This window comes from Aquarana catesbeiana, linkage group LG07 (genome assembly GCF_042186555.1).
Source record: "Aquarana catesbeiana isolate 2022-GZ linkage group LG07, ASM4218655v1, whole genome shotgun sequence".
Lineage (NCBI taxonomy): Eukaryota > Metazoa > Chordata > Amphibia > Anura > Ranidae > Aquarana > Aquarana catesbeiana.
Window position 1 is genome coordinate 151769385 of NC_133330.1, and position 13000 is coordinate 151782384.

The 13000-nt window shown below is 50.3% G+C and overlaps 1 protein-coding gene across 2 annotated transcripts in view; it reads right to left on the reverse strand.

Annotated features, from left to right (window-relative positions):
* Positions 1-1774, reverse strand: part of SREBF2 (sterol regulatory element binding transcription factor 2) — a 149491-nt gene extending 147717 nt beyond the window's left edge. Inside the window, exon 1 of one of the 2 annotated variants that reach the window (XM_073592722.1) lies at positions 1450-1774. In XM_073592722.1, the coding sequence (XP_073448823.1) occupies positions 1450-1558 (109 nt within the window). In that variant the 5' untranslated portion in view covers positions 1559-1774. The remainder of the gene's footprint in view (positions 1-1449) is intronic. The other variant, XM_073592724.1, reaches the window with a different exon arrangement.
* Positions 1775-13000: the final 11226 nt, after the last annotated feature.

Below are 13000 nucleotides of genomic sequence, written 5' to 3' on the forward strand. Positions count from 1 at the left end.
GGAGTAATTGTAACTGCCAGCCTTGCAATGCCTCATGGGAAATGTAGTTCCACAACAGCTGGAGGGCCCCAGGTTGCCTACCCCGGATGTAGTCTGTGTTCATGTATTGCTGTCTGGGTTCCCGTAGCCTGTGTCCCCCCCCCCCCGTAGCCTGTGTCCCGTTCCCCCCCGTAGCCTGTGTCCTCCCCCGTAGCCTGTGTCCCCCCCCCCAGTAGCCTGTGTCCCCCCCCCGTAGACTGTGTCCTCTCCCGTAGCCTGTGTCCCCCCCCCCCGTAGCCTGTGTCCCCCCCCCGTAGCCTGTGTCCCCCCCGTAGCCTGTGTCCCGTTCCCCCCCGTAGCCTGTGTCCCCCCCCCCCCCAGTAGCCTGTGTCCCCCCCGTAGACTGTGTCCTCTCCCGTAACCTGTGTCCCCCCCCAGCCTGTGTCCTCCCCCGTAGCCTGTGTCCCCCCCCCCCGTAGCCTGTGTCCCCCCCCGTAGCCTGTGTCCCCCCCCCCGTAGCCTGTGTCCCCCCCCGTAGCCTGTGTCCCCCCCCGTAGCCTGTGTCCCCCCCCCGTAGCCTGTGTCCTCCCCCGTAGCCTGTGTCCCCCCCGTAGCCTGTGTCCTCCCCCCCGTAGCCTGTGTCCTCCCCCCCGTAGCCTGTGTTCCCCCCCCCCGTAGCCTGTGTCCCCCCCCCCCGTAGCCTGTGTCCCCCCCGTAGCCTGTGTCCCCCCCCCCGTAGCCTGTGTCCCCCCCCCGTAGCCTGTGTCCTCCCCCCCGTAGCCTGTGTCCTCCCCCCCGTAGCCTGTGTCCTCCCCCCCGTAGCCTGTGTCCCCCCCGTAGCCTGTGTCCTCCCCCCCGTAGCCTGTGTCCTCCCCCCCGTAGCCTGTGTCCTCCCCCCCGTAGCCTGTGTCCTCCCCCCCGTAGCCTGTGTTCCCCCCCCCCGTAGCCTGTGTCCCCCCCGTAGCCTGTGTCCTCCCCCCCGTAGCCTGTGTCCTCCCCCCGTAGCCTGTGTTCCCCCCCCCCGTAGCCTGTGTCCCCCCCGTAGCCTGTGTCCCCCCCCCCGTAGCCTGTGTCCCCCCCCCGTAGCCTGTGTCCTCCCCCCCGTAGCCTGTGTCCTCCCCCCCGTAGCCTGTGTCCTCCCCCCCGTAGCCTGTGTCCTCCCCCCCGTAGCCTGTGTCCTCCCCCCCGTAGCCTGTGTCCTCCCCCCCGTAGCCTGTGCCCCCCCCCCGTAGCCTGTGTCCTCCCCCCCGTAGCCTGTGTCCTCCCCCCCGTAGCCTGTGCCCCCCCCCCCGTAGCCTGTGTCCTCCCCCCCGTAGCCTGTGTCCTCCCCCCGTAGCCTGTGTCCCCCCCCCCGTAGCCTGTGTCCCCCCCCCGTAGCCTGTGTCCCCCCCCCCGTAGCCTGTGTCCTCCCCGTAGCCTGTATTCCTGTAGCCTGTGTAGTTCTCCCACCCGCACACACCCCTCGCTCACCATCAATATCTCCCAGGGTCAGCTCATCGCCCAGCTCCGTTAAGGTCTCCATGTTCTCCATGCTCAGCTCGCCTGTTTCCATACGGGAGCTGGAAGGCCGGCAGATCATACGCCCCCCACCGCTGGAAGATGCTCCTTCCTCCCGGTTCCTGTCACTCTCTCCGACTCACCGACCTGTCACTAACCAAAGAGACGCCATGTTCCATCAGCACCGCCCAAAACCAAGCGATGACGTCAGGGAGTTGCGGGTCAAGCCTCGCTCTGGCCTCTGGAAACTCAGCGCAGAATGGGGACTGAGTGGTTTCTCCTCCCTCTATTCTGAACACGCCCCCATCTGTGTAGGAAACCCCGCCCGGACTTCTTGTAATAGCGCGTGCTGGTTGTTTTGTTGTCAATGAGGCCAGGTCCCTTCGTCCAATGGCAGCGCTTGGCATGCCGTGGTGTGATACGACGTCAGAGATCAGGGGATGTGAATTTGCATACGAGACTGGCTGTGTATAGAAAACCCCCTAGACGCCTTCTACACACGGCGGAGTGACGGCTGGAGTTAACCTGTTGTCGGCCAGCCTTGCGGGTCTCTGTACGAAGCTGTGCTGCACACACTCACTTATCATTACAGATCAGCTAACATAATATTTGATGCTGAAGGTCACTGCTTCCCTATGTACTGACAATACCAATACACACGTGTAGGCAGGGAGCCGCTCATGTAGGTTTAGTACATAGCTCAGGAAGATCGGGGCAGATCCTCACCCGCTGGATTTACATAGAAAGCATTCATTATTCCAATCAATAAAAAACCTTCTACTGATTGGTGCTGGGAGCATAGTGCCATGTTGTGCTATGAGCGTAACTACCAACATAGCGACCCATGAGGGCGCTATGGGGCCCGCAGCCAAGTGGGGCCCGGTGAGGATAAGAGCACCGCCGCCACAGTCTCCCAGCCAGGGGAAGAGAGGAAAGGAGGGGGCGAGCTGTCCGTATCAGCAGAGAGCTGAATTGCCCGATGTAATAGCTTTCATTAGAACTTCCAGTGTTCCCAGGGCTCACATCACATAGCTCCACCTCTTGGCCCGGTGCCTTTGATAGACAGAACGCCGATCCAATGCGGGACATGTGATGTCATCAAAGGCGTCGGGTCAAGAGGTGGGGCTATGTGACGATGAGCCCCGGGAAGACGGGAAATTCAAATGAAAGCTATTACAGCGGGCAATCCCGCTCTCTGCTGATCCGGGTGGCTTGCCTCTTCCTCTGCATAGGTGGGGCTGTATGGTGCACAGGTCACGCTGCATTGACACTAGGGCAGCTGTGGGGGGGGGGGGGGGGGCTGTTCGCAGGGGGGCCCCATACAACATTTTGCTATGGGGCCCTGCTATTTCTAGTTACGCCCCTGATAGACACAATTACCTTTTATAGGTTATGCAAACAGTAACTATTAAGATCCAGTCCAGAGTCTGAGGGAATGAAGTCATCTGTCTGCTGGAGGCAGGATTTGTTACTGGACCCACTGATCAGTCACTCAGACTGTACAGTGTAACACAAGTCACCTGCAGCAGGAGGACTGAGCTGTGCGAAGTGTGTACACAAAGCCAAGAACAGAAGGTTACTCCACAAGCATGATTGGCAGATACTGGCCCCCTAACAAGAAGTCATAGTAGTAATAACGCTTCTAAATATGATTGTATCAAACAGCTGGAGGTTGCTGGGCTGACAATACGAAAATCAGACGTCAAGCTGTTGTCCGCCGAAAATTTATTAGCCTGCCATCCAACATTTGTTGGCCGAAAATTGGACAAATATTGTCAAAAGGAGCGTACTAACGGTAAGATTTTAGGACAACAGTCTGTCAACAGACAATCTCCTTCCAACAATCGTACTGTGTGTACGAGACTTAAGATCACATACACACTATACAACTTTTGTTGTCTGATTTCCTTTAGATTTACAAAAAAACTATGTAGTGCAAAGGCCTGTCTGATTGCATACAAATTGAAACTCTAAAACCATGTACACACAATCGGATTTTCCGACGGGAATTGTGTGATGACAGGCTGTTGGCGGAAAATCCGACCGTTTGTACACTCCATCGGACAATTGTCGGATTTCCCGCAGACAAATGTTGGATGGCAAGCTTTAAAATTTTCCGTGGAGGGGCATGGCTTGGATGGCAACAGGAACGGACACGCAGTGCTGAAGCTCCTTGCCTGGCCTGGCCTGCCTGCATCGCCCTTAAAAAACATCGCTACCTGCACTACCATGGGCAAACCTAAAAAAAACAAAGACCCCAAGCTCCAAGGACACAACACCAGGTCCCCCTCCGCCGCTCATCACGGAGTACTTTAGTCAGGAAGCTCTGGTGGGACAACACGCGGCCAAGATGGCGCCGGCCTCGTCCACCGCAGCTGCCTCTCCTGCAATCACTTCTCCGGGAGTCAGGAATCACAGGTATGGCTCGGAAGGGGATCTCATGGCTGCATATACCTCAGGCCCCCCCCCGCTCTCATGGCAGGCTCCCTGCTCCCCTCAGCAGCCATCTCCAGGACAGCCTCTCCCAGGCATTCCTCCCCTGCCTCGTGGAGCCCCCACCACCCACACCAGCTCAGACTGTCCAGCCATCCGCATCCTGGGTCTCCTCCTCCCCTGAATGGGATCCACGTTCCCTAACACAGCGAGCCCAGATCCACGGGGACATAGCACCCTCAACTCGCCCACACCAGAGGGAATCACCTCATACCACAGCATCCCCCCAGCTTCCACAAGCCTTGGGACATTCAGGGATGTGTACAAAGCACCCCCACAAAGGCAAGACTCAAGCCATCTACTCCCTACCAACCACCCCTGGGAGAATATCCCTTGCCTGCAGCCAGTTCAGCCCCTGCATGGGGCACCCCTGCCCATGTTACCACAGACTCTGACACTGACCCTGAGGCATATACCTCCTGGCGAGATTATGTCCGCTGCATGCCTACAAAGCAGGACTTTTGTATGCTCATCCAGGAGGTGCGCGAGACCTGCAGATCTGAGATCAACATGCTACGGCCTGACCTACATCATCTCTCTACCAGAGTTTCATCACTAGAGGAAGATGGCGGTGACATCAAGCACAAAATCTCCCGAATCCACTCCCAACTCGCCTCACAAGCATCCACTCTCCGGGACTTCCACCGCCACCTTGAGGTCCTAGACAATAGGGGCAGGCGCAACAATATCAGAGTCCGAGGCCTACCTGAGGCGGCTCAGGACGAAGACCTACCTGTTACCCTACAAGCTATCTTCAACAGTGTCCTGGGCCGCCCAGAACATCAAAAAGTTAAACTGGACCAGGCTCATCGTGCCCTCCACCCTCGCGGGCCAGGGTCTAGACCCCGAGACGTGATATGCAGAGTCCACAACTATACCCTCAAAAAGAAAATCATGAGAAAAGCCCACAACATGCGCACTATCGACTTTGACAGCGCCCCCATACAGCTCTTTCCAGACCTGCCGTGGATTACTCTCCAGCAACGACGCTCCCTTCAACCGCTTCTAGCCCTACTGTGGGAACACGATTTCCGCTATCATTGGGGCTTCCCTTTTAGCCTTACAGCAAAGAGAGACGGGAGGTCCACCACACTACGATACCCGGAGGATCTTCAGTCCTTCTGCAGAGACTTGGACATTCCTGTACTGCCTACTCCCGGTTGGGACCCCCTGCCAGCTCCCCCACCAAGCCCGGTCCCCCAAAATCCAGGTCACTGGGAGGAAGCGCCCATGGTTACGTCCCTCTGGCACCTCTCCACCTCCCCATTTGCATTAACTTTCTGCTTCCTCAGTGGTCACTTTACCTTCGACGGCCTGATGACTGGTTTGCCTCATTTCCCCCAATTTGGGCCCCCTAGTTTAGGCCTGGTTGCAGCTTCATTTGTTTGTTCCTACCCCTTGGGGGTCAATCTACTACAGATATTACTCCCCTCCCCCTTTGTTGCTAACTCCCCCTCCCCCATGCCCTTTTAGGGGGTGCCGGATCAGGGGACTCGCCTATGCTAAATTTTGGGATCCTCTGACCCCATCCCCCCCCAATTTATTTCCGAGCGGTTGGCTCGCTAAAGTGTTCTTGGGTTATAGATACAGTTACAGCTATGAACGTTGGCTAAGTGCAGGTTTATTTCTAACTACATCTGCAGGCAGGCCCCGGAGCAGATCATTCCTCCCTTGGTTATGTAACCTCTTCCCCCAGGGGCTCTCCGAATGGCTCCCTGCCTGATTGTACTGTTTAATTTGTTGACTTCTGACGGGTTTCTTTTTTTTTTTTCATCCCTGTCAGGGAGCCCCTCAGAGAATCCCAACCTGCCACCTTTTTAAGGTGGGTTATACTGTGAGATGTTAATATTTGAATTTGTGTTTTATGATTTTGTGTTATATGTTTTGTTTGTTTTTCACCCTCTCCTCTTCTTCTTCTTTCCTTGGCTTCATCCCTCTCTTTCTCTTCTACTTCTTACCCTACTAGGCACCCCCTACCTCCAGGCCCTGACCCTCCGATCCGGGACTGCCCTTGGGAATCAACCAGCTGATCCCCTGAACATCTGGCCAATGTCTACTCGGATAGCTAAGGGGACGCACCTCATACGTCTGTCTCCACCATGATTGGCATACTCTCACTAAATGTGAAAGGCATCAATTCTAATGTAAAACGTAGTTTAGCCCTGCGTGAGTTCAAGCGGTCCGCAGCGGACATTATGTTTATCCAGGAGACGCACCTCGCTAAGTCAGGCACTATGGCGTTTGCCCTCAAACACTTCCCCCAAACATATCTCGCCTGTAATCCACGTAAACGGGCAGGTGTAGCGATCCTCTTTAGGCAGGGATCCCCCTTCCAATTGCAATCCCTATATGCAGACCCTCTAGGCCACTATCTCATTCTCCGGGGCTCCTAGAAGGGTACCAACCTCACCCTATGCAATATTTACACCCTGAACATCAATCAGAACTCCTTTTTATCCAAAGTATATAAACGCCTGTTTGAGGCTCCTCACCAGTATCTGGTCGTAGGAGGAGACTTTAACCTGACCTACTCACCGGGCCTAGATAAGCTCTCCATTGGTCCTGGAAAAGCCTCCTTGGCTGCCGATAGGAAATCCATCCTTTTTCACCAATTAACTAGGAAATATGCCCTATTTGACACCTGGCGCACCACATATTCATCAGCTAAGCAATTTACTTCCTACTCCAACCCCCACAAATCTCATTCGCGTCTTGATTATTTTTTTGTTAATGCCCCAACCCTGAGAGCCTGTACAAGCTCGGATATTCAAGCGATCTCTTGGTCGGACCACGTCCCGATTAAACTCTCCCTAGCACTCTCCCGGGGATCCTTTCAAGTATGTGACTGGTGTTTAAACGAGTTCTTGCTTAAACATGACCCCTCCAAAGCGGAACTGGGGCAGACTTTGAAGCTGTACTTCACTGAAAACAGCTCCTCTGAGGTCTCCCCAGCTTCCTTATGGGAAGGCCATAAAGCGGTCTTCCGTGGCCAGTGCATTTCACTTTCCACTGCCCTAAAACGTAACGCCAACAAGACCAGACGGCTGCTGTTAGATCAGCTTCGACAACTGGAGACACGCCTGCTGTCGTCCCCCACCTTGCGTACTCTTAGGGCATTGGTGAGCACTAGGGCTAGTCTACGGGACATAGACCTGGGGAAAACTGAGAAAGCCCTTCTCCGGCTGCGCCAAACCTATTATGACAAAGCTAACAAACCGCACACCCTTCTAGTGAGACAACTCCACAAGCGGGCGGCAGCCACCTCACCCACCTCTATTAAAGACGTGAACGACACCCTTCAATCCCACCCCTCTAAAATTGCCCAACTCTTTCATGACTATTTTTCCACTCGAGTGTACCACATAACCCTCCCTCTCCTAGTCTATCTCAGGCCATCCACTCTTATCTAGCGGATTGCGACCTTCCTACTCTTTCTCCCTCCGCCCTAACCAGCCTTAACTCCTCTATTTCTGAAGAGGAAGTAGCTGACACAATTAAATCTCTCCCGAATAACAAAGCCCCCGAGCCCGATGGTCTACCGTACCTTTATTATAAAACCTTCTTGCCGCTTCTCCTCCCCCATGTCACCCCTCTTTAACCCCTTCATGGCCAACACACCCATTCCGAGAGACATGCAGACCTCTTTCCTTACAATGATCCCCAAATCAGGAAAGGACCATACACTGTGCTCTAATTACAGGCCAATTGCGCTCCTGAATACAGACTTTAAAATTTTTACTAAATTACTAGGAAACAGGTTAAACAACTTCATGCCGTCGCTGATCCATAAGGATCAAGTGGGGTTTATCCCCCTCAGACAGGCAGGGGACAACTCCAGAAGAGTTATTGACCTCATGGAGGTAGCAAACAGGAAAAGGTCTGAGGCGTTGCTTCTAAGCCTAGAGGCGGAAAAGGCCTTTGATAGGCTGGGCCTATAGGGACTTTAAGATTTCTTTATTCGCGGATGATGTCCTGCTCACACTTACCCAGCCCCATATTTCCCTCCCAAACCTACTTGTAGAATTAGATCGCTACAGCACACTATCAGGCTACAAAATTAACAACTCTAAGATGGAAGCCCTCCCCCTCAATATGACCCCTCAGACACAGTCTGCCCTCTCCCAATCATTTAACTACTCATGGAAGACATCCACCTTAAAGTACCTTGGTGTCCACCTTACACCCTCCTACAAAACTCTATATAGGACCAACTTTCCTCAACTGTACACATCCATCAGAGCCTCCCTGGCCAAATTTAAAACTTTAAAGCTAGCCCTCTTTGGTCGCCTGGCGACCATTAAGATGGCGATCCTACCCAAGCTCCTCTACCTCTTCGAGACACTCCCTATACCTATCCCAGCTGCACATTTCAGGACCCTCCAAGGTGACTTAATAACATTTTTCTGGAACTACAAGAGGCACCGGATAGCTAAATCAATTTTATACGCCCCCCACGGCCAAGGCGGCCTCGCGTTTCCCAACATAGCCAAGTATTACCTAGCTGCCCTGTAGTGCCCAATTGCCTCCTGGTGTACCCTTCACGCATACAACAGGTGGACACAAATTGAAAAGCTGTGGCTGGCTCCTACCCACCCAAACTCCATGCTTTGGAGTACGGATGTGCCTCTTGGTGCGTCTCAACTACTAGGGCCAATGGCGCTCTTACAAAAGCTATGGCGACGTGCTAAATCGATGTACCCACTTACCTCCACTGCCTCCCTGGTCACCTCCTTTCTGTTTACTCCCAACGTCCTGGACAGCTTGACCTCGCAGATGTCCCATTTCTGGATGGATAGGGTCTTGTTTCGGTACAGTCAATTGGTGGATACCAGAACCAGAACTTTGAGGTCCTTCCAGGATCTGAAAGATACCTTTGATTTACCCAGACAGGCCTTCTTTAGTTATCTACAAATCCGCCACTTTGTACAGTCGAACCTGCAATTCTCCCCCTTAACCGAGTTTGAGAAAATCTGCTTAGAGGGTTCGTCCCCTAAAGGTATGATATCACGCACCTATCAACTCCTGATCACAGATCTGTCACCAACTGGACCTCGGCATGCCTATATGCATAAGTGGGAGCAGGCCTTGGGCAAGGATATACCCTTGAAGACATGGCAACTTATCTGTTTGCAGGCCTCTAAGAGTTCTGTCTGTACGTTATACAAAGAAAATCAATACAAGATCCTACTTCACTGGTACCAAACTCCTGACCTGCTTCATTCTATATAGCCCTCTGCCGATCGCCGTTGTTGGCACTGTTGTAAAGAGGTGGGGACGATGTATCATACCTATTGGACCTGCCCACTGATCGTCCCCTACTGGTGGACAGTACACTCTCTTCTCCACTCCATCTTTGGGTCCTGGGTGCCATTCGACCCTAAAATGTTCCTCTTAGGCCTCCCACCTCCTTCCTTTTCCAAATCCTCTAAAAAAACTCTTGGCCCAACTGCTATAATGGCTGGGAGATGCTTGATGGCCCTGAAATGGAAAAGGAGGGAACCTCCCTCTTTGTTTGAGTTGCACTCCAGGATCAGAGACATCAAGCGGATGGAATATCTGACAGTTTCTCTAAACAATACCCTCGATACTCACAACTAAGTATGGGAGCTGTGGGATATGCTGGAAGCCCCCAATATCAGCTGACATATTGCCAATGTCCCCGGGCAGTGCAGAGGCCTAGGGCTGGGTGGTTATCCTCTTCTCTCCTACCCTCCATCTCCCTCTAACCATTCCTTCTTTCCTTACCCCCATTCTCTCTAGACCCCTTGGCTCCAGCTAACCTTTCTACCCTTTTTTCTCTCCCCTGACCTCCCCTCTCCCCTTTCTCTCTACTGACACACACTTGAACAAGTTCAAAGTTAGTGGTAATACAGAAACACTGAATCATACTCCATTGCTAGGTTGCTGATATGCATTGTTTTTTGTCTATAGGTTTTACATGCCTCAACCTTGTTTTTCTATGGGCAACAATGTGTGTGGATAGTTCGCCTGATGTATGCCACCTATCACCATGCGTGCCTTCTCTTTTTTCTGTTTGTCGTTTTCTGTTGGAACATATGGAAATTCAATAAAAATTGTCAGTTTTCAAAAAAAAAAAAATTTCCGTGGAAAAATGTGTGTTGTCGGTTGCTCGGAAGCAAGGACGAGCCAGAAGCAGTCGGTCTTGTAAACTAGCGCTCGTAATGGAGAATTAACATGCGTGAGGTGGCAAATTATGAAATCTCGAAATGCAGCGCACATTCTCTTCTTCTTTAACCTCTTGCTCACTGGGCACTTAAAACCCCCTCCTGCCCAGACCAATTTTCAGCTTTCAGCGCTCTCACACTTTGAATGACAATTACTCAGTCATGCAACACTGCACCCAAATGAAGTTTTTGTCCTTTTTTTCATACAAATAGAGCTTTCATTTGGTGGTATTTAATCACCACTGGGTTTTTTATTTTTTGCACTATAAATGAAAAAAGAACGAAAATTTTGAAAAAAAAAAACATTTTTCTTCGTTTCTGTGATAAAATTTTGCAAATTAGCAATTTTTCTTCATAAATGTTGACCACAATTTATACTGCTACATTTCTTTGGTAAAAATAACCCAAATTAGTAGATATTATGTGGTCTGTGTGAAACTTATAGAGTCTACAAGCTGTGGTGCCAATCATAAAAAAATTGATCATATCAGATGTACCAGCGGCCTCATCTCATTTCTTGAGACCCTAACAAGCCAGGAAAGTACAAATGCCCCCAAATGTCCCCTTTTTGGAAAGTAGACATTCCAAGGTATTTAGTAAGCGGCATGGCGAGTTATTTGAAGTTGTCATTTTTTCCCACAATTCTTTGCAAAATTAAGATTTTATTTTATTTGTTATTTTTTTTTTCACAAATTTTCATTGTAATAGCTTATTTCTCTCTCACATGGAATGTGCATACCACAAATGACACTGCAAAATACATTCTGCTACTCCTCCACAGTATTACGATACCACATGTGTAGGACTTTTTCACTGCCTGGCCACATACAGAAGCCCAATATTGAAGTAGCACCTTCAGGTGTTCAAGGAGCATAAAATACACATCTCATTTCTCAACCACCTATTACACTTTTGAAGTCCCTGGAGCACAAGGACAATGCAAATGTCCACAAAATGACCCCATTTTGGAAAGCTAACACCCCGACGTATAATCTATGAGGCATAATGAGTCTTTTGAACGGTTCATTTTTTTCCAGACGTTTTTGTAAAATGTGGAAAAAAAAAATGAAAACGCATTTTATTTACACAAAGTTGTCCGTTTATAAGATATTTCCAACACATAGCATTTACATAGCAAAAAATGACACCCCAAAATACATTCTTCCACTCCTTCTGAGTATGGCAATACCACATGTGTGAGACTTTTACACAGCCTGGCCACATACAGAGATCCAACATGCAAGGAACACCGTCAGGTGTTCCAGGGACACATAGCATGCACATACCAAGAATTACACTCCAAAATACATTATGCTGAGCAAAGGGTAAACTAATGAAAAAAAAAAGTGCATTCTATGCATCCAAAAATAACAAATCAAATCATTATTATTCAACCAAAAAAATTAAAAAAGCCTGCTTCTTCATATAGGGGGTCAACAATGCCAAGAGTTGGTGAAATGCATGGGTCCGTCTTTTGGAGATAATTCCAAAAATCATCTGGATTATTCTCCTGGAGCTCCCGCAACAAAGGCATATGAAACAATTGGTCACAATTAATAAAGCAACCAATTTTTGGTCCAAGAAATCCTCCTCCTGTTCCTGGACTGGACTTGGCTCAAAGCAATAACTCCAAGGCCAATAATAAATAATACGTTATCTCTCTGATTCTGCAACATGTCTGGTTGATGAACGGCCGTTCAGAAACAAACTGAAAAGCATGAAATGAAAAGCGCGAAGTGAAAAGCGCTAAATAAAAAGCGCAAAATGAAAAGCACAAACTGAAAAGCACGAACTGAAAAGCGCTAAATGAAAAGCATGAATCAACACTTACCAAACTTCTACTAACACGAAATTAGCAGAAGGAGCCCGAAGGTGGCGCTAAAGAGCTGAAAAACCACGTAGTACGTCACTACGTTCGTGTTTGTTGGCCGATAATTCCTTGCTGTTTGTATGCAAGACAAAATCCAGGCACACGCCTTTGGACAACAGTCTGAGGTTTTGTCTGTGGAAAATCCAATCGTGTGTTTGAGGCTTTAAAGTAACTCCACTTATGTGGGGAAAAAATACAAAATAAAGAAAAAGTAATATAGTGTATACAATTGTGACACAAGTCATATTGTTATTGAATATTATTAAAAATTACCTTTTCTTTTCAATCTGCAGCCGCTGTAATTTTCTGAGAACGCATTGCAATATGGCTACCTGGAGTTTTCTGTACACATAGTGTGTAGTGACCACTCCCCAGAAACACAATTTCCTGCTTGTGTGACTGGCTCACCAATTTTCCCAGAAGTCTGCCTAAGATACGAGTCAGATTACAGGCATCCCCTGCAATAAAAATGTAATTTTTGGTGAGACACTCCCAGTAGGAACACGTCTAAAGGGATGCAGGCCCAGCAGATTTCCTCATTAGTGACAGCTGGCGGATGTTCCGGCTGGTGGCTCAGGTCTCTGGGTGGGATGGGAGACCTGGGCGGAGCGGTGGGAGGATGGAGACGTCCCCTCCCACTCCTTATAATAACAGCCGATGCTGTTCATCCATGGCAGCCAGTGACAATAGACGGGACATGCAAAAGGTGTCAGTCACTCAGGTGTGAGCAGATCCCACATTTTTGGACAGATTGTGCCACGGTCAGGGAAGTGGAGAGCTGGACTGGAGCTGCTATGAGGGAGACATAGAGTGAGATGGGGAGACAGCTGACAATAGAAAGCATGGCCCATACTTTGCATTATCTGCTGTCCTCGGGGACAGATCCGATCCAGAAATCCCACTGTATGGCGATCTCTGGATCGGATCTTTCCCTGGGGACAGCAGACAATGGCATCATTGGCATTGATGATTTGAT